At 42.6% G+C, this 26290-nt stretch overlaps 1 protein-coding gene across 1 annotated transcript in view; it reads left to right on the top strand.

Moving 5' to 3' along the window:
* DNAH6 (dynein axonemal heavy chain 6) overlaps positions 1-26290 on the top strand; it is a gene marked incomplete at its 5' end in the record, with an annotated part of 188976 nt that overhangs the window by 136670 nt on the left and 26016 nt on the right. Inside the window, 4 exons of the mRNA XM_083353480.1 lie at positions 664-824; positions 2979-3067; positions 9372-9518; positions 15813-15951. Of these exons, the coding sequence (XP_083209606.1) occupies positions 664-824; positions 2979-3067; positions 9372-9518; positions 15813-15951 (536 nt within the window). The remainder of the gene's footprint in view (positions 1-663; positions 825-2978; positions 3068-9371; positions 9519-15812; positions 15952-26290) is intronic.

Genomic DNA, 26290 nt, shown 5'->3' on the forward strand with positions numbered 1-26290 from the left:
CTTTTTGGGCTTCATTGGGTTCAAAGAGTGAGTGAGGGCAGACATACTTTTTTTTGGTCATGCCTAAGAATTTTGATGAACTATCAGAATACATTTTTAGTGCCTTCACTTTGAGCTTTGCAACTTCAGATTTCATAGGAAGATGGTGTGAGTTTTACAGCTGATTCCTGTCAAGTCCAACCTGAGGATTTTCCACCATTTCAAAGATACATAGCTGTTCCTATTGGTTGAGGCCCCTGTTAAAAAAAAGGCTTATTAATCATTTAAAAACTTACTGCATTAGTGGTTTGAATTTTGTTGAAAATCACTTTTTATATTTTTAATGAGGCATGTACAAATGTTTTAAATAAATACAGTAAAATAAGTAAATAAATACAGAGTGCAGGTAACGTGAGCTCTGAGTGTGGAATCTGTTCGGCATAAAATAATAAAACTGCTTTTCAGAAGATTCTTATTCTAGTCCAAATTCATAATAATGTAGCATACAAAACATCCTGTATTGGTTTCAGTGGATAAATGATTGTTCAGTTTATGTGAAAGTTGAATTATTTTTATGTCTAGATGTAAATAGTTGATCCTGCTAATCATTAAGAATTAGAATATTTAAATAATGTATTTCAGATATGTATAATATGAATACTGACAAAATGCATTGATTTTCAGAGTGCAATCAATTTCATTAGGACAAGGACAAGGACCTATTGCTGAAAGAATGATTAAGGATGCACTGAGAACAGGAAATTGGGTATTTCTTCAGAATTGCCATTTAGCTGTTTCATGGATGTTACCAATGGAAGAGCTCATAAAAACATTTACAGAGCCAGGTATTTTTTATATTTTTAATTTATCTTTTATTAATTTATTTTTCTTTCTCAAGGAATGCTTCATCTGAAAGAAATAAGAGCTGATTCAGAATGGGCCATGTTGGAGGTTGGGGTAGATTGTAACATTTAAAAGAAAGGATGATGAAAGGTTGGTGATCTCCTGAATATTTCAATCCTATAATTTAATAGCTACCAACCTTTCTTATAGGTATTTTACTTTTCTACTGTAGTTCTTGAGAATGAAACATTCCTGACAGAAGGTTTTATATAACCTCTTATTTTTAATGGTTACCACTTTTCCCCCCACAAACATTCTCTCAGTTATCCTTACAATAACCTTGTAAAATGGACCCTGATTATTAATCCCATATTGCTGAACTGTTACTGAAAAAATGGCTGTAGACTCTTGGGAATAGAAGACAAGACCTGAACCATGGAATTTTGGTTCTTGGTTCAGCTTCTGTTGAATAAACTAAACATAATAAGCAATTATATATACTCGTGTCCAGAAAAAAAATGATATGATGCTGCCTTGAGCATTTATCGGATAGAAATCTAATAAATAAATAGAAGTTCAAAAATAATCACTAGGAAAGTCTTAAATTATATGGAAAAGAATATGAGGGAGGGGATGGGCATCCTCATTCCTTTTTGCAGCAATAGTTTATTTTTCCCCAATCTTTCTTGTCAATAGATTTGTATTATGTTGAGTTTGGCCATTAACCTCTATCCTACACAGTCTTGATTTCTTTTGTTCTATTTAAAAGAAACCAAGTTGTATCTCATTGGGCCTGTAATGAAAATGTTTCATCCATATACTGGTAATCCTTGACTTAAAACCAGTTACTGTAGTTAGCGACCATTCAGAGTTACAATGGACATCCCTAAAGGGTACTTACAACCAAATACCTCCGGACCACCACCACCACCTACAATCCTATGACTGCATTTTGGATGCTTGGCAATATGCACACACATCTACATCCTTAGTAGCAACCCAGGACTACATGATTATGATTTATGACATTTTTGACAGAAACTGGCATTTACTTCCAGTTTCTGGCAAAAGCCGTTTAATGACCACAAGACTCGATTGTAACTCAAGAGCTATCTTTATTGTAGGTGAAAATGATACTCTGTGTTGCTTTGCCACCTTTCAGAAATGCACATAGCTTACTTTCATCACATAGACGTAGGACACATTCAGCATGAATGATTTAGAATTATTATTTTCAAATTGCTTCCCGTGTTTAAATTTTATTTAATAGAATCTGCTGAAACGTGAGGAATACTAATTGGTGAGCAATGGTCTTAATAGTTTAAAATGCATTTTGTTCGGCCTGTTGACCATTTTTTTCCCCTTCACAGCTGGAAAGCTCGGATTTTTGATGAATTCAGGATTCCAAAAGGGTACATGAAGGAAGAAAGACCTTTGATTATCTCCTTTTCCTCTCAAAGTTTTTATTAAAGGATTTGTACACCAGCTGAAGGGACATGGTGGCTCAGTGGGTTAAGGACACTGAGCTTGTCGATCAGAAGGTCGGCAGTTTGGCAGGTCGAATCCCGAGTGCCGCGTAGTAGAGTGAGCGCCTGTTACGCGTCCCAGCTTCTGCCAACCTGGCAGTTCGAAAGCACGTAAAAATGCAAGTAGAAAAATAGGGACCACTACGGTGGGAAGGTAACAGCGTTCCGTGCGCCTTTGGCGTCTAGTCATGCCAGCCACATGACCACGGAGACGTCCTCGGACAAGCGCTGGCTCTTCGGCTTTGAAACGGAGTTGAGCACCGGCCCCTAGAGTCGGAAACGACTAGCACGCATGTGCTGGGGAACCTTTACCTTTACCTTACACCAGCTGAAAGAGGGAATTTAAGTATGGGAAAGTGAAGCTTCTCCTAGAAAACTTCTTTTACCGCTTGCAAATCTTAATTTTCCCCAATATTTTAAAAAAAACAGCCCTGAAACCTCCTGCGTCATCTCCAGAGAAATTATAATATTCCCCCTCCACTCTGACATTGGAGTAGTCTCAGAGACCAGGGAATGAAATATAATGCATTTTATGGTCTCTGGTTTCACTATATCAGAAGCCATTATGGTGCACCCGTAATGTCTAAAATATTAGTTCATACATATTAATAAAAATTCTATATTTTTCAGGTGCCACTATCCATGAAAGCTTCCGACTCTATTTGAGTTCCATGCCGTCTACTACTTTCCCTGTCACTGTCCTTCAGAATTCTGTCAAGGTAGGGTTATTTTTTTAAAAAATAAAATAAAATGGAAAATACAGTTTCAGAGTACGGTAAATTCTTTTCAGCATACAGAACAAATTGAATTCACTGCAGCTGCAATTAACTGTTTCTAAAATTGCTTCCTCTTAAAACAATGAGCAGCATAAAAAATGAGTATAAAAAAACACCACCCTAACAGTTAGAACTTCCTTTTATAGACTGTTCAGTTTTGCTCCATCCAATTGTTTTCAGGTAACAAAATAACATCAAAATCCAAAAGAGATTCTGTAGGAATTTATAACCTAAATGATGATGGGAGACCACAGTGAGATGAGGAGAGGACCTAAAGTGGCATGATGAAGTGGAAGAATTTATATAAATCCAATTACATTATTTAATTTGTATTACAGTAGATTGTCATTTCAGTCGATGAGGATTAGGAAGGTTTTATAAAAAAGATGAGGTTCTGCAATACTCAAAGCAGATGTACATCACAAAGGGACACAAAGCAGCCACTGGAAGCGTTATCTTTTGCCTTTTGATTTTTGTCTTTGCCCATCTTCCCCTTGATAAGTGTTTCTCTGACCTTGATTCTCAAATTCATTAGTGTCCATCCAGTTAAAATCCAGTCAGTCGAAAGAGCTGCTGCTCAAATCTATTAAAAAATAGTCCCACAATTTCTGTATAATTGATCGCTTTTACACATACATGTAGTTTTATTATGTTTTACATAAAAGATCATTTACATTAATAAAATCTTGAGGCTCATCCAAGGCTGCAGTGCATCAATATGGCTTTTTCTGATAAAAAATGTTAAGTTGTGAGGGAAATAATTCATACTCTCTGCAGAGAGCATGGTTATTCCATGAACATTGTTGTTTCCATACTTTATAGGGCTTTTCAACCTTTTCACCCATTGTACCACTTTTAGGATATGGCAATATCCGCGTACCACCAGTCGCCTAGCAAGGTGTCAAAAACTTGATGACTAAAAAAAAGAAAAGAAAAAAGTGATAAACTACAAGTAGTCCTTGACTTATAACAGTTCTCTTAGTGACTGTTTGAAGTTACAACAGCACTGAAAAAAGTGACTTATGACCATTTTTCACATGTATGACTGATGCAGCATCCCTAGGGTTTTGTGATTTACATCCAGATGCTGGTCACGTGATCCCCTTGTGCGGCCTTCTGACAAGCGAAGTCCATGCAGGAAGCCAGATTCACAACCCTGTTACTAATTTAACAACTGCAATGATTCACTTAACAAATATGGCAAGAAAAGTCATAAAATGGGACAAAATTCATTTAACAAATTTCTCACTTAGCAACATAAATTTTGGACTCAGTTGTGGTTGTAGGTTGTAGGTTGAGGACTATCTGTACATCTGTACTTGTGCCTGTTTCTCTGACATTAATCTTTGCACTGTTCTATCCCCTTCTCTCCTTCTGGTTGACTCAAAGAAGCTGATAGGTGATTGCAGGGGCTTTGGGGGGGGTGCGACTTCTGCACTTGAAGTGGGGTCACGGGGGGCATGTTGGGGTGCTAGCTGGCTATCCCCCAAAGATCCCCTAACTTTAAAACAACTCTTGGGTGGCAACAGTTACCCAGCATGAGGGTCTCAGGAGAAAGAGATGGCGACAATGCTAACTCCCAAAAATGAAGGGCTCAGAGGCAACTACAGGAAAGGAGGGGGTGGGACAAAGAAAGGAAATAAACCTGATTGACAGGGAGCATGTAATCCTGCTGCTACTCTGCAGAGGGCAGATCCCCATCATCCCCAGTCCAGCAGGAGTCTTCTTGCCCCACCATTGCAGACAAAGAGAGGCTCCAATGAGAAGGAGGAGGAAGAGAGTTTAAGCAAGTTTAGCAGCCGGAGAGGGGATCCCCCCCCAAAAAAACGTGCTTCATAGGTAACCGCCCAGCATGACAGAAGTGACCAAAACCTGCTGCCACCACCCAGCAGACGGGAGGAGGGATAAAAACCAAACAGCCCACCCCCCTGCCAATTCTCAACAGAAATGCTCACGACAACGAAAACCTTGAACAGGGGGAAGAGTGCAGGCAGGCAGCGTCTTGCTTGGCTGGTGACTGGACAGGTTCAACCCCCCCCCCAAAAGCTGCCCTCTCATGGAAGCAGGATGAAAACTCCAAAAAACGACAAGGGAAAAAGGTTAAAACAGAAGAGTGTCTCTTCTGAACAAGAAAAAAAAAGATCACATCCACATCCAGCAGTTGGACGTGGAGTGGGGGATTTTTATTTTTTGCCTCGTTTTGCTCTTTTAAAAAGACCGCCACCACCCCCGAACACCAGAAGCTGCTCACCAAGTTTTTTCTTTTTTCTTTTGTGGTCTTTACCTATTTAAACTGCTAGAAGGAAGTGGGGAAGCAAACCATCATGAGACACTCTTCTGTTTTAACCTTTTTCCCTTGTCATTTTTTGGAGTTTTCATCCTGCTTTTGTGAGAGGGCAGCATTGGGGGGTTGAAGATGCCCCCTTTCCCCCCACCCAAGCCACAGCCGAGCACATTCTTCCTCCTGTTCTAAATTTTTGTTGTTGTTAGCAGCCGGTGTGTGTGTATGTGAGGATGGCAGCCGGGGTGTGTGTGTGTTTCATTTTTATTCCCCTTTCCCGTCTGCTGGGTGGATGCAGCAGGTTTTGGTCACTTCTGTCGTGCTGGGAGTTTACCCACAAAGCACATTTGTTTTGGGGGGATCCCCACTCCGGTTGCTAAGCTTGCTTGAATCCTCCTCCTCCTCCTCACCAGAGCTCTGCTTTGTCTGCAATAGCGCAGCAGGAAGACCCCTTCCAGGCTGGGGATGATGGGGATCTGCCCTCTGCAGAGTAGGGGTAGGGCTCCAGCTGATCAGTGCTTCTTCAGAGCTCAGCAGAAGCGCCAGGATCAGCACTGATCCTGGAGCTTCTGCTGAGCCCTGACAGTCCCAAAGAAGTGCCAATCAACTGAAAAGCGGCACTGATTCTGGCACTTCTGCTGAGCCCCGAAGAAACTCCAATCAGCTGGAAAGCAGCACTGATCCTGGTGCTTCTTCTGAGCCCCGAAGAAACTCCGATCAGCTGGAATCCGGCGCTGATCCTGGTGCTTCTGCTGAGCCCTGACAGCCTTGCAGCTCCAGCTGTCTCTCGCTCAGGCTTGTGCAGTGCTACCACTGGTTCAGTTCATTCCCCTCCCCCGCTACCACTTTTCTAGGATGGTCGCGTACCACCTGCCAGGTGCCAATGTACCATAGGCGGTACCGGTACCACCGGTTGAAAAGCCCTGCTATAAAGGCACCCTAAGTTTAATTATGAACTGCTTTATCAACTATGGTGCCATTTTCTAATAATGGTGAAGACTGCTCCTGATGCCATTATTACTCGTCCTGAGGGCAAAGCCTAGGAATGAATGAAGTTTTTATCTGCACGGTCCAAAAAGGTCTCTCAGCAATGCAATATGAGACTGGATGCCTTAACAGAATACAACCCTTGGTAAATGCCAGCTCTTTTTATAGTAAGGCCTCCTGGCTGCATAGTGCAGTGATGTATGAATGAACAGACACGTATAATATTATCGAAAATCTGTTTGGAGGTGTAAAAATGATATAATTCTGTTTGGGGGTTTGAGATCTACCAGCAATCTAGACAGCAGCGTCAGAGGAAAGTGGTGGGGGGGGGAAGAGAATGATTCTACAGGAGACCATGTCAATGACAAATTATGCTTCTTCTGATTGTTCCTGAATGTATAAGCTTTCTTTGAGACTATGCTGTAAGAACAAGCTAGAGCTTTCATTAGTGTATGATCCAGCCTGCTGGCCATCCTGCATGTCATTGCCAGACTGTGGATTTTAATATTGTTCCTATTGGAACAAAAGGTATGCAGTCTAAAAATGGAGCACAGTGTTCTAAGTCCTTTGCTATAGTCAGTTCACTGTCAGCTGAAGCTGCACATTACTGTCATCGACAAACCTCTGCAAAGGCGGTAGTCAAATTAAGATGGCCTGTCATTGCCAGCTGAGAGATCTGAATGCTTTCCTGGCACCATATGGGGATTTACCCAGTGCCTAGTACCTGATATTCTGTTGGAATGGGATGACAGACAGTGTGTGCTGAACATGATCGCTTTTAAGCGGCCTCACTTTGGTTACAGATCCCCGAGTGCCTCTGAGTTTACAAAGAAAGCCCAGGAAATCAAGCAAGTAAAGAGAAGCCTACGGGGCTCATTTAAAAGACAATGAATAAAAAAATATAAATGAGAAATACAAGGCCTTGTTTACTGATTTGTTTGTTTATTAAATTTATTTGCCACCCAACTTGTATCGAAACGACTCTGGGCGACTTACAACATTAAAACACTAAAATCCTAACAGATATATAATAAAAACAGAAATCACGGTCAAAATAAATATTTAGTTATTAAATGGGAAGGGAGTGAACAGGATGAGCGAGGAAGAGGAGGTGAGATTGTCTCTTAATTCATCAACGACCATTGGGGCCCCAAGTCATCTGGCAGAGCCAGGACTTCAGGCTCTTGTGAAAGGTCTGAAGGATGAAAGCCAATCTCACCTCAGGAGTAAGATGTTTCTAAGTCAGTGGTGGAGTTCAGCCAGTTCGCACCACTTCGGCAGAACTGGTAGCTAATTTTTTGTTGCGCAGGCCCAGAATGGACTTCTGGAAGCGGCATCCACCCAGAGAACCGGTTGTTCACATATCTGAATCCCACCACTGTTCTAAGTGCAGGAGCCACGGCGGAGAAGGCCCTTCTCCTGGATCTGATGGGGCCTGCAGCATGCCTCCTCTGCCTGTGCAGGCGGGGTGCGCCGGTCCCAGTGGGGTGAAACAGTTCCTTGAGTAATTCCTCATATTCAGACTTAGACAATAGCTGTAATACACTTTGGTATGCCATAACAAGTAAATACTTTCACACTTAGCATTTAAAACAAACATATTTTTTTAAATTCCTGCTTTGGCAATCAGTCATTTGAAATACAGGCCACATGTCCTTGTGCCTGTTCCATAAACAAAGTCCATATCTATTCCTCATTCACTGGAAACAAAGTTATTTTGGGGGTTATTTTATCTATGCCAGGGATGGACACTCTTTTTTGACCTGGGGAACCACAACTCTATTCCCCCAGACCGGCGGGGAGTGGGGGGTGGCATCAGCCGGTCTTCTGAGGCTGAAAAGTTTGAGGATTTTAAAAGACTGAGAATGTGAGCACTTCACTTCCCAGAAGTGTTAAATTCTCATTACCATTCATATTTCACTGTTCAATAAAGCAGCAGCACCTCTGAAATTTGGAATACATTCTCCAGTCCTGTTCTAGATCACAGATCACTCCAGATCACCCCCTTAGAAGGGAAGAACTGTTTCTTTCCTTCTTCATTGGCTACAATGAATATCGGTGAGAATAATTGTTTAGGCTTCTCCAAAAATATGGAAAATCTCTGCCACTGATTTTAGTAATTGTATCTCTGATTAAAATTCTTTCTGCCCACAAAACAGGCTTATGTCAGACAAGTATTTCAAATGATTCAGGTAGTCCTCGACTTACAGCAGTTCATTTAGTGACCAATCAAAGACTTACGATCATTTTTCACAGTTACGACATCTGCAGCATCCCCATGTTCATATGATCAAAATTTAGATGCTGAGCCCCAAGGTCATGTGATCCCTTTTTGTGACCTTCTGAATGGGAAAGCCAGATTCATTTAACCATTGGGTTACTAACTTATCAACTTGTCACATTTAACAGCTGTGACAAGGAAAGTCGTAAAATGGGGCAAAACTCACTTAACAAATGTCTCACTTAACAACAGAAATTTTGGGCTCAGTTGTGGTCGTCAGTCAAGGACTACCCATATTTGAAAACAATAAAAAAGCAACTTTATTGTGTGAGTTCTAATTACAATTCCTCTGTATTTATCATTTATGTAAGCAGATTCATTTTTTTCCTGCTATACATATCCTTATTTTCAGAAGGTAACTTTTCATTTCTTTATGCTACTTGGGATAAGTAATCACATATATTAACTTGGTTAAAAACAGAGTTTTCCTCTAACTAGAAAATGCTATTTGCATACAGATAGCTACTAATTCATGCATTAACTTGACAACACAGTGCACAACTGGAAAACCTAGTCCTGTAGCTGTGCAAATGAATAAATGCAATGAGGCATGATGTGTGTAAATTACCACTGCTTCATAGCTATTTCATATTACATAACTTTATAGAAGCATCATAGGAATAGTTTCTGGAAGCTGTTAAAACATATATTTGAAAATCAATCTGATAACATGTGTATACATATATTTTTCCTTTCAGGTAACAAATGAACCCCCTAAAGGTCTACGGGCAAATATCAGAAGAGCCTTCACAGAAATGACTCCATCATTTTTTGAAGAAAATATCTTGGGCAAAATCTGGAGAAAAATCATTTTTGGTATTTGCTTTTTTCACGCAATTATTCAGGTATCTCCTACTCTAAGAATATATTAAGTAATAATTAGTAGTGATCATCTGTGTACATTGTAGTCATGAGAAACAGTGCTATTATTATAGGCATATTAATATCAAGGATGTACAAACTTACGGTTTTTACTCCTGGAGCATTCTTCAAAATATTCCTTTTATTCTCTCTGAAAACACATTGAACCAGTCAATATGGAAGTGAGTTGATTGTCTCTTGAAATAAATCTTCAGGGATTGTAAGTTATTTGTGTTTCTGGGCACAGACCTAACCTCTCCAGTTCGGGACTATTAAACCCCACAAACAGGCAAATCATCCTCAGAATGGGCAGATTGTTTCAGATTCATCACTCCATTCTGAGGAATGGGTCACACAGATAATTAATACTCATATATTAGCTCAGAACAACAGTGTTCATGGAGCCTGCTCTATTCATTTTATTATTTATTGATCTGGTAACATTCATCTGAGCCGTAGCCTTTGTGTTGCATGCACCCTTCATCATAATTTAAAAAGCAGCCTGCAAAGGATCAGTTCAGATGACTGGTGAAAGCAGACTACATTTCCACTGCAGCATGCGGCTTGGGAAAAAGGGAAAATAATGTGAAAAAAGATTTTAAAAATATGTCAGTCAAAAAATGTGTATCTCCATCCTCTATGACTCTGGGTTCGTTCACTACTTCTTTTAATCTCAAGTCCTACTCTCAGTTTGGAGTAATTCAGCCCTTAGCAGAAAAAAAAACATTGGCCACATATGTTAGTTTCTGATATACCTATTTTTCCAAGCTTCTTTACTAAGCAGTATCAAGTACATTCTTTTATTGAATCACAATTTTTTTTATGATATCAGAGGCAGCAAAAGCCTTAAAGGCATGGGCAGGCAGGCTTTGCCTCCCAACTTCTTCCTTAGGTTTCTGTAGCTATTTTCTTTGGAAAAAAGGCTTGCCTTGACTAATGCCATACTTTCCACTTCATATGATTATCATAATATCAAACTTCCCAGTAAAATGTTAGTCAGCCTAAAAATGTTTTCAGTTAGAGAAAATTTATCAAGTATCTATTGGAATGGAAGATCTGCATTCTTCTTTTTGTATTCAGAAATATTTTAATTTAATTTCATCCAATCCAGTGTAGTGCTGTAAAAGAAACATAACAATTCATTCATCTCAGTTGAAATTTCTTTTCCATTCCTTTTTGCTTCAAATTCTCTTAGCTGTTTATGAGAAAACTAAGCATGAAGATTGTTGGAAAACACCAACATTCATGCCTGATCTCAGCTTGGGGACGATCCATGGGTTTAGCAAGGACCCAGCCAGTATTGAATATAAATAAGCATAGGGACTAACTGGTTGGACTTGTATGAGGAAGATCTGGATTTAAGTCCACTGTGCAACTATAATGTGACTTTGGATCGGCAATTCTGTTTTAGTCACAACAGTCGTTGCAGAAAAGAGGTCTCATCCACACAGACTGGACATTAAAGGAAAAAGTTAGCAAATTAGGTGCCATTAATTTGGCCTTGGCCTTGGTGATTATACTTCATCTAACAATTGTTAGCTGTTTGAAGACCACTTTTGATTCCAAGTATCATCCCTTCTAATCCTTTCATTCATTGAATATATATTTGTATTAGTTAAATATATTAGGATATCAGCTCACTTTCTTCTCTTTTTTGAACTAGGGGTACTTCAAATTCAGTTCTTACAGAAGCTTCTTATTCATTGTAAACATTCCTTAAAAAAATAATTAGAGGTCTGGTATGCCCATTTCTCTGAATTGTATTTTGCATTCTTTCAGAGGCTACACATTCAATAGGTTGCTCTAATTAATAAAACATTCTTATATTTTCTTGCTGTTTTTAATATTATCTTTTGTTAGTTGACTGGTTTCATTGCTTATTCTGGAATGTGCCTGTTTATTTGTTATTTCCGTGTCCATGCTTGGCTCTCTAGTTTTGTAAGATTGTAAGCAACCCTGCTTACAGTTTGTGAGGAGTGCTTCAGTAATTCGCTTACTGAATTAATTATTGTGTCTATTTCCAATCTCTAAGCCATACATTCTTCTTTCATATTAGTTGGTGTAATGCTCTTAATTTTAAGTGTTTCTTCTAAAGCTTTAAATAGTTCAGTTCTGTGCTTTGTACTTTTCTATTTGACAGCTAGTCTATTGCCTATTGTACCTCACTCTCTAGTGGAATCAGTCCTTGAATATATGCCCTCTCTATAAATGTTTCTGTCATTCTATAATCCCATTTGTAAAGGGTTTTAGAATAGTCTTTCCATCTTCCCTTAACCTCATTTGTCTCTGTTAGACCTCTTCTATGATTGAGCTTCCCTCCTTTGCTGTAAATTTTTTGGTGCTACCTCTCATTTTAAAAATACCTCTCATTTTTCTTTTCTTGTTATTTTCCTAATGTTGTTGACATCCTTGATTGAGATATCTTTTTTGTCCTTACGTGCTTAACACTGAAAATCTGTGTTCAGACATCACACTTCTTTATTGTTACCCAGGCTTTCATCCTCTGACTTTCTTTCTTTTTTTTTTTTTTTTTGGTCAAATAAAATAGCTCATCCTCAAAGCCACTCGGATCCTTTCCTCTTTGAACTTTTAAGAATGATCTTTTCTGCTTTAGTTTTCAGTGTTTCTTATTTATTTGAATTTCTCCTCAAGTTGTCTTATTTATTTATTTATTTATTTATTTATTTATTTATTTATTTATTTATTTATGGGACTTATATCCCGCCCTATCTCCCGAGGGACTCAGGGCGGCTAACAACAACAAAAATTAAAGGTCTAGCCTGCTGAATTTGTATCTTACATTGAACTTGAATTCTGACCTTCTGTACGCGTGATCGAACATTGCTGCCATGTTATTTTCTTTGATTTTTCTACGTGAAACTCATATGTATTTGACATCAATACTTTAATAGACTTAATAGTTCCACAATTTGCATCTGGAAGTGACCTTGCAGACAAGATTATTTTTCTCCATCTATTTCCTACGATGTAGTCAAACTGATAGTGATGCCCTGCGTAAGTGTTTTCAGCAGGGCATTAATCTTCTACACGGAAACAGTTAAGCTTCTGGACATCAAAACTCACTGCATCAGATGCAGTATCATCCTTAGAGAAGAAGATTCCAAGTGGCGCAGTAGAAAACTACACACTTCTGCTATTTGCAGAAGAAGGAAGATGGGAGAAATATAAAGAAACATCTAATCGCAGCCATCTTTAACTGTTTTTGTATTTTGGTGAAAATTGTTCAAAGATGCTTTCCCAAGATTTCTGGAATAACATTCCAGGATAACATTCTAGCCAGGTTTTCATCTCCTGCTTTTTACTCAAAAAAATAATAATAAAATAAAATAGAAAATTTCTGTTGAAATTTCTGTTGAAAATAGAATGTCAGGAAAAGCCTTGATTTGTTTTCTAATCAGTGCGTGTAACGTTGTATTATATAATTCTTTTGAGTTTCTTAATCACTGCCATTCAGTTTGTAGCCTCTGGATCTCTGATGTTCCTCTAGGCACAGCTAGAAAAAGCAACTAAAGAGGAAATAGCTCTTTCGTCTTATTCTTCAGAAAAGCAGGAGCTATTTTGTCAGTGTAATAGGACAAACATATCTTCCGTTGATACAATTACGTATTACAATGAAAATCTGATATTATCACTAAGTGAAATAATCTATGAGAACCCACGGACTAGAATCTGGGGGGGGGGGAACTATAGAAATTGTGAAGGAACTGAATAATTCTTTCAGGGATATTTATGGATTTCTTTTTTGTATGTTTCTCCAACACTTACCAAAAAAATTAATTTCTTTAATCTTCAAGGAAAGGAAAAAATTTGGACCCCTTGGTTGGAACATATGTTATGAATTTAATGACAGTGACAGAGAATGTGCCTTATTAAATCTCAATCTTTTTATTGAAAAGTTTTAAAATACAATTTTCCTTTAAAAAACCCCCCTTCCCCTGCCCTCCTCCCCCCCTACCTCCCCCCTCCCCCTCTCCCTCCCCCCCCTAGCTCCCCCCCTCCCTCCCTCCCTCCCCCCTACTTCCCCCCCTCCCCCCTTCCCCCCCTGACTTCCCAGAGCTAAATACAAGGTATATATCTAAAAAAAAACAATCATAAACAATCATATACTAACAACTATAAACTCTAAAATCCATCACTCTCTAGCTTATATAAGATAAACCAATCCTTAATAATATCAAATATATATATAAAACTAAGATAAAAAGAAAACTAGCGTCATTCATGTTAAAAAAAAAAAACCTTCCTCCAGTGTCTATATTTTTCCACAATTCTCTATTTTCTAAACAAATTCACACTTACACACCACAAACACCTATCCCTATTATCCTAATCAATCTCTAACCAACATAGTCTATAATAGATAATTCTTACACAAATTAACCCACATTAGCCCATAAAGCTTCCTTCCATTTCCTCTGTAGTAAATTTAGTCCATTAGTTCCACTGTTTAACTATAAGTATGTAGTAAGTTTAGTCCATTAATTCCACTGCTTAACTGTAAGTACATTATAGAAGTTCCATAGATTTCTGCTAGCCTTATTTTTTAATCTTTTTTGAACGTTTTAAAGCAGCACGCGTCACCCTCTGTTCTCTAGGGTCATCCAAAAGAGTTGTGGCTTGATCTCCTCCTACACCCTTCTCATCTGTTTGTCCATCTTCATCTTCTTGATATTCTCCTTCTCCAGATCCCTCTGCAACTTCCGAGAGTATTGATGGGGTTGCTTTTAAAACATTGTTGTAAAAATCACGCGCTTGCTTCACAGTAACCAAACAATACCTTTTGCCTTCATACGTTAGGCTCAAGCCAACTGGGATCTCCCATCTGAACCTTATATCTCGTTGCTTGAGCTCTTGCACAAGAAATATAAAGTCCTTCCTTCTCTTTAAAATCTTTGGAGGAATTTCTTTTAAAACCAGAACTTCTTGATCAGCAATCACAACTTTAGTATCATAGGCAGCTTGTATAACTTCATCTCTAATTTCCCTTTTTAGAAAATAAACCACCACATCTCTAGGCAGCTTTCTCTGTTTAGCAATCCACGAGTTCACACGAAACACTTTATCCATGCCTTGTTTTATTTCAGATGCTGGCAGGTTCAATACCACCTCAAAAGCCTCTGAGACCAGCTGCTTTAGATCTTCCTTAATATTCTCTTTTAAACCTCTAATTCTAACAGCAAACTGCATCTGATAAAATTGAGCCAGACTCAGTTCGCTATCCATTTTGTCTTTTAACTCTTCAATTTCCAATACTTTTTCTTCTAATATAGCATTCTTTTGAGTCAAATCTTCCACTTTCTCATCCAGATCTTCCACACATTCAGCTACTTTACGCACTGAAGTCAAAATGTCTACCTTCATCTCTCTAAGTTTTTGTTCCATCCTCTCTTCCATTCTCTCCTCCAATTTCTGCAGTTTCTCCTCCATCTGTAGAAATTTAACACCCATTGATTCCAAAATTAACTGAGTATGCTTTTCAAGATCCTTCAATGTCAATACATCAGAAGAATGCAGCGCCTGCAATAATGAATGTTGTTGCACCGGAGAATTTCCAGCACTCCGAAAAGTTCTAGGAGGAGGTTTAGCCGCCATCTTTTACTTACAGTTGTGACGCACTTTCACTTTAAGTTTTAGAAAAAGTCCATCAAGCTCGAGAGTAAAATAAAATAAACCTCTTCATCTTTCCCTCTTGTACCGCTCTGCCTGCTCTTTTCCTTTCATAGTCTTTCCTTCAGGCAGGGATGGTCACAGACGCCTGGCTCTGCTCCATGAAATCGGAGCAGAGACGCTGGCCAGCTGGGAGCAGCCCAGGCTACGGGGGAGTTCAATCCTTCAGCCGCCCAAGCTCAAAGCTCAGGCGGCCCTGGAGAACTCAACCCCTACCTGGGGGCTCACCCCCTCCTCTTCTCCCGAGGAGGGGGCTTCAGATTCGCCCGAACAGCTGATCGGCGCTGTTTCGGGCGAAAATCACTCAGCTGAGCCGCGGGCAGCCCGTCTTATTCTTCAGAAAAGCAGGAGCTATTTTGTCAGTGTAATAGGACAAACATATCTTCCGTTGATACAATTACGTATTACAATGAAAATCTGATATTATCACTAAGTGAAATAATCTATGAGAACCCACGGACTAGAATCTGGGGGGGGGAACTATAGAAATTGTGAAGGAACTGAATAATTCTTTCAGGGATATTTATGGATTTCTTTTTTGTATGTTTCTCCAACACTTACCAAAAAAATTAATTTCTTTAATCTTCAAGGAAAGGAAAAAATTTGGACCCCTTGGTTGGAACATATGTTATGAATTTAATGACAGTGACAGAGAATGTGCCTTATTAAATCTCAATCTTTATTGCCAAGAAGGAAAAATACCCTGGGATGCCCTTACATATATAACAGGTAAGGTATCCAGTTAATAATTTTGTGACATCTGTACTTATCCATACAAATTACCTATCATAACTGTCTGCTGTAAGTGATTGGGGTCAGAGAGTTATTTATGTGAGATCAAGGACTTTGTGTTATCCAATGCACTTTCTAACTTTAAACATAAAAATAAAAACATAATCCTCCAGTATGACTATCAGCTGGGAATTTTATTTTGACTGTCCCCATAAATCTATGTGGTATCAAGCTGTGGAATTATGCCAACTTCTGTCAGTTTTAAAAATAGTTTGTCACTGCACAAAAGGGACTTGTAATCTATTGGCCTTTTGTATATGTTGTAAGTGTTTGCTCATGTTGCACTGCTTGCTAATTGCTTGCATTCAATTGCTAAGTGCTAGTTCACATGTATGTTGTAACAGTTGCTAGCCGGCCCAAACTGGTTGTCTCCAGCCGGCTAAGTAGGTCTTTGGGCGGAAAACCTGTGCTTCAAACTTATTGGTTGCCGCCTATCGGCCAACCGTATAAATAACTGCGCAGCAGCTCCCTTGTAGCTTCAGTTATGTTTGACCTTCAATAAAACCTGTTGCTGTTTTGCACCTTCCGTCTCGCTCAATGCCTGCAAAGAACTGGCTACACAACAGGACTGTTGATTACAAGTCATAATCCCTAGCTCATAGATCCACGTACAAATTTATTTGAAGAATAGAATATATATGGTGGAATGTAATCAGTGGAGGGATTCAAAGATGTGAACAAACGGTTCTCTGTGTGGATGCCTTTCCCGGAAGTCCGTTCTGGGCCAGGGCAACAAAAAATTAGCAACCGGTTCTGCTGAAGTGGTGCGAACTGGTTGAATCCCACCACTAAATGTAGTCCGGAACCACAAGAGGGAAGGGCCCTTCCCCAGGAGGCAAAGAGACAATAGAGCGTCTGGTGGGCAGGAAGAGATCAAGGTCAAGCCCTCCCTAGCAATTCATAGAGCGTATGTATAGTTATTGCGGATAACTATATGCAGGCAAACAAAATAAAGGAACTACTCGGAAGTAGCTCCACATGTCGTTCTTAGTTCTTTGAGCCTGATAATATCTCACACAGAGTGGTCATAATGCTTTGCTGATCAAAAGAATTTAAGAAGTTTTGTTTGAGATATTAAGTACTTGTTTTCAAGGCTTTGTGATTACTGGCACAATTATTATCCCACTGAGTTCACAATTATACATAACAACTTAATTGCTGGAGCAAGTGGAATTCTTTCTGCATAGGAGAATATCTGGTGGGTGTTGTTTGCATATATGCAATATCTTCATTGCATATGAAGTACCTTTATTTCTGAACACAATTATTAGTCTTACTCATAGAGTTACAGATTTCTTCTCTGTGTGATACATGCATACCATTATGCAATAAATTAAAATTTTCCAACTGAAACAATGAAGGCCTGAAATTGTCCATTTTGCCTGTAAATTCTTGATACAGGATCATTTGCTCTTTTTTTTTACCAGTAAACTGCATGATCTTCTACAGTTACAGGCATGAAGGCAAATTATAACAACAATCCAATTAGAATGTTTTAAATGGGCAATTAAAATTAAGCCTGAAAACAGGTAAAACTATCAAGTTTAAATGTTTTGTGGCATTTTTAAATACCAACGAGTTGTTCGAAGTCCATCGGGAGTGGATTCCAGGGATCAAAGAACAAAGAAGACTCAGTCCCTGGATTCCACTAGCAAGGCTGCAGCAACTTTAGGCAAACTTCCCCAGTTACTTCATCATCTAGAAATCCTGTCTTTCACTCTGAAATGAATTTGCAGTCAGTGAAGGTCTTTTGGTACAAGTGTAGCCTGACTACTGCGTTCTGTATTAATTGAGATTTCTAGGCTAGATTCAAAGGCGTCACCTTACAGAACACACTGGGGTAATCAAAAAGTAAGGCAGCTACCAATATACAGTTTAAAGCAATTTTCTTCCAGGAAATGGCACAGTTGGCACATCAGCAACAATTGATAAAAGGCAGTTTAAGAAATGACTCTGAGGAAACAGTGAGGGATCTGGATCTACAACAGCTCCAGACTGCATACCTTCGCTTTCTGAGGAAAATAAGTGATCTAGAATAGGAAGGGTCTATCATTTCCTTGGAGTAATATCATCATCATCATCATCATCATCATCAAGTTGGAAGGGAGCTTGGAGGTTATCTAGTCCAACCCCATGCTCAGGCAGGAAACCCTATACCATTTCAGACAAATCAGTCTCTTCTTAAAAACTTCCAGTGTTGGAGCATTCACAGCTTCTGGAGGCAGGTTGTCCCACTGATTAATTGTTCTAACTGTCAGACAGTTTCTCCTTAGTTCTAGGTTGCTTCTCTCCTTGATTAGTTTCCATCCATTCTTGTCCTGCCTTTGGGTGCTTTGGATAATAGCTTGAGTCCCTCCTCTTTGTGATAGCCCCTGAGATATTGGAAGACTGCTGTCATGTTCCCCCCTCATCCTTCTCTTCATTAAACTAGACATACCCAATTCCAGCAGTCGTTCCTTATATGTTTTAGTCTCCAGTCCCCTAATCATCTTTGTTCCTCTTCTCTGTACTCTTTCTAGAGTCTCAACATCTTTTTTACATCGTGGTGACCAAAACTGGATGCAGTATTCCAGGTGTGGCCTTACGAAAGCATTGTAAAGTGGTATTAATACTTCACGTGATCTTGATTCTATTCCTCTGTTAATGCAGCCTAGCACTGTGTTGGCTTTTTTGGCAGCTGCAGCACACTGCTGGCTCATATTTAAGTGACTGTCCACTAGGACTCTGACATCCCTCTCACAGTTACTACTATTGAGCAAGGTACCCCCTATACTATACCTGTACATTTTATTTTTCTTGTCTAAATGTAGAACCTTACTTTTTCCACCATTGAATTTCATTTTGTTAGATAGCGCCCAGTGTTCAAGTCTGTCCAGATCCTCCTGTATCTTAAGCCTATCTTCTGGAGTGTTGGCTGTTCCTGCCAGCTTGGTGTCATCTGCAAATTTGATGTTCCCCATTTATCCCTTCATCCAACTTGTTGATGAAGATGTAGAAGAGCACGGGGCCCAGAACAGAGCCCTGGGGCACCCCACTACATACTTCCCTCCATGTAGATGCGATTCCATTGAGGACCACACACTGAGTATGGCCTGTCAGCCAGCTACGAATCCATCTGGTGGTGATGCTGTCTAACCCGCATTTTTCTATCTTATCAAGTAGAAGGTTGTGATTTACTTGATAAATGCCTTAGTGAAGTCCAAGTAAATTATATCCACAGCATTCCTCTGATCCACTAATTTTTGCCACTTGGTCAAAGAATGCAATAAGATTTGTCTGGCATGATCTGTTTTTGACAAACCCATGTTGGCTTTTAGTAATGACTTTGTTTGTTATGCCTTCTGCAATTATCACATCTATCTTATCTGAATTTGGTTTCTATTTACTTGCAGTTCATTACTACTGTAAAAAAAATAGTTCACGGGAGGCACAGCATTACCTGGAGACAACAAAATAAATTTAATAATTTAATAACACCCAGCTCCAACCCTTTTGATCATGTCCCCCAATTTCTTGTAGTTATAAAAAAAAATCTTGAGCAATTGTTTTACGGCATCTCAATCTTTGCATTGAGAGACTGTTTAAAATCTACCAGAGAGATATGAATGGATTCATTACAGACCACAGATGGTCCTCACTTAATGAACACAATTGAGACCATCAACTCCATCACTAAGCAACATGGTTATTAAATAAAACATAATGTGACTGCACCTGAGTTAACAATGTCAGTTCTGCTACAGTTAATAAGCAAATCAGCTTAGTAATTAAATGAGACATCACATGACTGTGACTGGCAATTTTACTGCCAATTTCTCCATTGACTCGGCTCGTCGGAAGCCAGCTGTGAAGTCTGCAAATGGCAATCTTGTAACTATGGGACATGCAAGTGTTGTAAATGCATGTCAGTTGAGAAGTGTCTGAATGGTAATTTCATGACTGTGGGATGCTGCAATGTTCATACATTTCAGCACTGGTTGTTAGGTTACTTTTTCAGTGCCCCCTTAACGTCAGTCACTAAAGAGGGCAGTCATTAACTGAGGACTACCTGTAGTGTCTCTTATTCCCAGATCATCTCAGCAATCCAGAATGATGCATTGACAATGGTATTGAAAGCTGCTTAGATCAGCAATGCTTTCTTGATCCAGAGCAAGGTTTGTCCCTTAGTCAAGTAAGCAGTTTTGAACTGGTTTAAATGGCTGAGGTAATCTGCCTCCTGCAGGATTTCCTGCACTTAGAAGAATAACTTCCTTTTGATCACTTATCCACAATTGATTAATTAGGGGGTCACCTATTTTCCAAAGCATCTGAAGGCGGGACAAGAAGCAATGGATGGAAACTAATCAAGGAGAAAACCAACCGAGAACAAAGGAGAAATTTCCAGACAGTTAGAACAATTAATCAGTGGAACGTCTTGCCTCTGGAAGTTGTAGGTATTGTGTAGTGGGTCCGACGCAAGAGAGACGCCAGCCGGTGTGTGAGTTCAGCTCTTTATTGGAAGGGGAAGTGAACTGAGGAATGAGGGCTACCTGGCCTCCTTATATACCTGGCCAGGTAAGCTAACAGCCAATGGGGTTGGCCCTAGGTTTCCCGCCGAAACTGTCCAGGCCAACGCCCCCTGATGGCTGTTGCTATGCAGATGCCTGCATACATAACACCCCTCCCCCCTTAGAGAAGACCCACATAACAACAACAACATGTAACTACTATAACTATGAGTATATATATAAAAATAACAGTGGTGTCCTTGTGTGAGGGTCACTTGCACACATAGTCCGACAGGTAGGCTGGTGTCCTGTGTGGACGGGTGGATCGTCTGGGTGTGCTTGGCCCCTGGGCTTGGACCGTGGGTTCCTGAGGCCTTTGTGCAGGGCTGCAAGGAGCCGGCATCAGGAAGTCCTCCTCCTCTGGTCCCTGCCCTGTGACATCCTCAGCTGGGTTGACCCCTCCTGGAGTGTGGTCCTCCTGTTGATCGTGTGCGTTGAGTTCAGGGACGTGTGTGACGCGCTCAGGGGCGTGTGTGACGTGCTCAGGGACTCTTCCTCTCAGCTGATCGATGTGTCGCCTTATGCGTCTGTCCCCCTCCACCCCTACAATGTACGAAAGGGGTCCTGTTTTCCCAACCACTGTCCCCGGAACCCAAGGATGTCCAGCCCCATAGTTCCTTGCCCAGACCAGGCCCCCAGGTTGAGGACCCTGTGTGTGGGTGATGATGGCAATGGTGATGGTAGTGATGCTGGTGATGATGGTGATGCTGGTGATGTTGCCCTACCGGTTTCGGCTGCTACCCGGTCTGGGTGTAGGCGGTCTAGCTTGGTGATGAGGCGCCGTCCCCATCGCAGTTCTGCTGGGCTCTTGCCGGTAGCCACGCATGGTGTTGTGTGTTGGGCTAGTAAAAATTTGGCCAGTCTGTGGTGCCAGTCCCCGCTGATGATGCGCCGGAGTGCGTCTTTGGTCGTCCTTACCATCCGTTCGGCCTGCCCGTTGGTAGATGGATTGAAAGGCGCGGAGGTGGCGTGCCTAATCCAGTTCGCCTTCAAGAACGCCTGGAAATCAGCAGCAGTAAACTGAGGCCCATTATCAGACACAATTACGTCGGGGAGGCCGTGTGTGGCAAAGAGAGCTCTGAGCACCTGGATTGTCCTCCCCGAGGTCATGTTGGGGACAGGGACTATCTCTAACCACTTGGAGTGACTGTCCACCACTACTAAAAATAGTTGACCCTGGAATGGCCCTGCATAGTCAATGTGAATGCGGGACCATGGCGTGTGTGTGGCCTCCCACCGGTGTACTGGTGCATGTGGCACTTCTGGCCTGGATCTCTGGCACGTATAACAGGCCTTGACCCGATCCTCAACCTCCTTGTCCAACCCGGGCCACCAGAGGTAGCTCCTAGCCAGTGCCTTCATCCTGACCACCCCCGGGTGCCCTTCGTGTAAGGAGTCCAATACCCTGGCGCGTAGTGTGGGTGGAATGATGACCCTGCTACCACAAAGGAAGCACCCTTTGTGTGTGGAGATTTCATCGCGTCTAATGAAATAGGCCTGAAACTCTGGTCCCGGGGATTTGTCCTGCCACCCTGTGCAAACCCATGAGTGCACCCTGCCCATGATGTTGTCTGTGGCTGTGTGGCTGGCAATGTCCTTGGCAAGAACTGGGCACTCGGGTAGTTCCTGCAGGGCTAGGATCTGTGTGGCTGGTGCTGGGTCTGGGTCGTGTGTGTCTAGGGGAAGCCTACTTAGACCGTCTGCGTGGCCCATCTTCTTCCCTGGCTTGTGTACCAGCTTGCAATTGTATGCTGCAAGGAAGATGGACCACCGGAGCATCCTGGGGGACAGAATCTGGGGAGTTTGCCTGTCTGTGGTGAACAGGCCCAGGAGTGGTTTGTGGTCCGTGAAGACAGTGAACTCCCTGCCATATAAGTAATCGTGGAATTTCTTGATTCCTGCCACGATTGCCAGGGCTTCTTTGTCTATTTGGGCGTAGTTTCTTTCTGCTCCAGACAGTGTCCTAGAATAGTATGCTATGGGGACTTGTGCCCCGTTGGGCTCAAGGTGGCTTAGGACAGCGCCCACACCATAAGGGGATGCATCGCAGGCGATACAAATGGGCTTGGACTCGATGAAATGGGTTACTGTGGACTTGTCTGACAGCAATGCCTTCAGGGCCTTGAAGCTCTGATCATGGGTGGCCGTCCAGGCCCATGTTGCCTGTTTGTCTAGCAGCCTGTGGAGCGGTTCAGCGCTGGCTGCCTTGTGTGGGAGGAATGTATGGTAGAAATTTAGCAGACCCAGGAATGCCTGAAGCTCTGCTTTGTTCTTGGGTGTGGGTGCTAGTTTGATGGCCCTCACCTTGGATTCTGTGGGGTGGATTCCCCTGGCGTCTACTCTGAACCCCAAAAATTCTGTGGAAGGAACGCCTATGCTGCATTTTTCCTTTTTGAGTTTGAGGCCAGCTGTGCGCAGCCTTGCCAGCACTTCCCTAAGCCTCCCTGCCAGTTCCTCTGCTGATGCTCCTGCGATCAGGATGTCATCAAAATAGGGGCAGACTCCTGGAATGCCCTTGAGTGTCTTTTCCATAACCTCCTGGAAAATGCCGGGAGCAACGCTGACTCCAAACTGCAGCCTGTTCACCCGGAACGCCCCCCTATGGGTTACTATGGTTTGGATGTCAGCTGTTTCCCTAGTGACCGTGAGTTGCTGGTACGCCTGTGCAAGATCGAGCCTTGCAAAAATGGCGCCGCCTTGGAGGGAAGCGAGAACGTGGCTGACCGCGGGAACCGGGTAAGCGTGCGGGTTTAGGGCGCGGTTCACCGAGCCCTTATAGTCGGCGCAGATCCTTATTTCCCCGTTGGATTTGAGGGGGGTCACGATGGGGTTTTCCCACTCCCCTCCATCTACAGGCTCTAAGATTCCCTGGGCCACCAACTTGTCTAGTTCGCGCTCGATTTTGTGTTTGAGCGCAAACGGGACTCGCCGCGGCTGGACCCTAACAGAGGAGACGTTCGAGTTAAGCTTGAACAATATGGGGGCCCCGGTGTACTTGCCTAATGACCCGTCAAAGACGTCGGCGAACTCCCGGCAAACGGCCTCAACGGAGTCCCCCTGGATCCGATGGATCCCGGATACTGAGATTCCCAGGGCCTCAAACCAGTCCAGCCCGACCAGGCTGGCTCTGCGGCCCTCTACCACTACAACGTCCAGGTGCCCTTCGCGACCCTTAAACCCCACTGAAATGGTGGCCTCCCCCTTCACCTTGACCGGCAAATTCTGAAAATCGGTCAGGGTTAATTTAGTAGGCCGTAATTTAATCCGTTGCTTGCTCCGGCTAATTATGTGGTTAAGGGTCTCGTCCGAAATAATCGAGACCGCTGATCCGGAGTCAAGCTCCATGCTGCAAGGGACACCTTGCAAACGGATTGTTAATCTAATTTTGGGTTTGAGCAGCCGGTGGCTACCCGTGTGGATAATGGCCAGCCGGCTCTCGACATAGCCAATTTTTGTTTTGGTGGGGGCCCCAGTACCTTCGAATGGCGGTTCCTCCGGCTGCAGCTCGTGGATCTCCTCTCGGGGCGGCGGCTACGGCAGACGGCGGCTATGTGGCCTGTTTTCTTGCAGGCCCGGCACGTGGCGGACCGGAACTTGCAGAGGCTGCGCATGTGGTTCCCACCACACCCTGCGCACCTCTGGGGAACGGCAGTGTTGCTGGGAGGCCTGGGCCTGTCTGGGCGTCTGGCTCGCTGGTCGGGGGTCGACTTCCGCTGGAGGAGGTCGATGCTCAGGTCGTCCTCCTCTGTGGCCCCTTGCCGGTGGACGCTGGTTGCCTGGTTGCCGGGCCGGGTTCCCTGGCAGGCTTGGACGGCCCCGCAGGCCGCTTCGTGGGCTAGGATGGCGTCCTCGGCTTCCTGGAGAGAGACCTCCTCTCTTTCGAACAGGCGCTCCTGCAACCGCCTGTCGCGTAGGCCGCAAATCAGCCGGTCCCGTAGTCGCTCCTCCAAATTTGTGAACCTGCAAGCGACGGCAGCTTCCCGTAGGGCGGCAAGGAAGTCGGCGCCGGTCTCGTCGGTGCGCTGGTCCCTTTTCTCGAATTGTGACTGTGCGGCCACCTTGGAGCGCCGGGGCCTGAAATGTGCGTTGAGCCTGGCCACGAGGTCTCGGTACGCGACGGTGTTGATGGCCTCCTGGGGGAACAGGTTCGCGGCGACTTCCAGCAGCGCTGGTCCCCCAAGGCAGAGCAGGGCGGCCGCCTTTGCACCATCCTCCGATATCTGATTGAACCGCATGTACAGTTCAACGTGAGCCAGGTAACGGGTCCAGGTTTCGGGGCAGCGGGTCTCGAATTCGTGGGGTTGTCCGGCTCTAGCCATGGTGGCAGTTGGTCGTGGATGTGGCGCTTGGCGTTGCCGGTTCGGCTGGCGGTCGTGGGGGGAAGAAGGAAAAATGCCTTTCCCTTCAGCTCGCGGAGCGTTTCCCCAGTGACTTCAGCTCTTGGTCGGCAGCAATCCCACCTTTGTCGCCACTATTGTGTAGTGGGTCCGACGCAAGAGAGACGCCAGCCGGTGTGTGAGTTCAGCTCTTTATTGGAAGGGGAAGTGAACTGAGGAATGAGGGCTACCTGGCCTCCTTATATACAGTACCTGGCCAGGTAAGCTAACAGCCAATGGGGTTGGCCCTAGGTTTCCCGCCGAAACTGTCCAGGCCAACGCCCCCTGATGGCTGTTGCTATGCAGATGCCTGCATACATAACAGTAGGTGTTTCAACACTAGAGGTTCTTAAGAAGACATTGGACAACCATTTGTCTGAAATGATATAGGGGTTTCTTGTCTGAGCAGGGGGTTGGACTAGAAGGCCTCCAAAGTCCCTTCCAACATTCTGTTATTCTAATTAAATGCGAGCTTATAATTGTCCATCTCTTAAGAATCCAAAGCAAGCATGTTAAGAAAAGTTGAACAATTGCTTCTCTTTAAAAGCATTTCATCCTCAGAGAAGTATTTATGTTGACTGAGGCATCTGTAATAACTTTTTAACCAAAAATTACAGGCCAGGTTGGGGAGGAATCAAGAAGTAGAACACAGAGCTCCCAATAGCCACTCCATTGAGTCTGCCATTCAAGAAGGCTCCTAAAGTGTCTCTGTTCAACTCTGGGATGAAAGAGCAATATTACTTACATTTATTGGCTGCATTTATATATTGTTTTTATGTTTTAATATTTTATTGTACACTTCCCAGAGTCCCTCTGTGAGGGAAATGAACAGTTCTTAAATTAGACAGAGATAGAGACAGAGACAGAGATAGAGATAGGCAGGCAGACAGACACAATATTTATCATCACAACCTCAGATGGGCTCTATGCTGTGCTTCATTGGAACTAAGTTTTCGAGTCTGTCTCTTTTATGTTCTGTCGTCTGCCCTCTTGATTCCATCCCCACAGTTCACCCATATACCACGGGGCAGGTTTTTTTAGATTGTCTGAAGAGGATATTTGTTTGGGATGGCAAAAGTAACCTTGGTCCTTATATACTGCCACACATGCATTCAGCATGAGCTAATTCTCTAAGAGATATTCTGCAAGGGAGATATTCTTCAGGATTGCAGTCATGCATCTCCCAACTGACTTATTCCTCTGGCCAGCTCAAATACTAAGTACGGGTACTCCTTGACTTACGACCATAATTGACCCTGGAATTACCATCATTAAATTGGGACCTGTCGCTAAGTGGATTGCTGTATGATTGTGCCCAATTTTACAAACTTTTTTGTGGCACTTGTTACGTGC

Source organism: Vipera ursinii (assembly GCF_947247035.1).
Source record: "Vipera ursinii genome assembly, chromosome: 2".
In the NCBI taxonomy this organism is placed as follows: Eukaryota; Metazoa; Chordata; class Lepidosauria; order Squamata; family Viperidae; genus Vipera; species Vipera ursinii.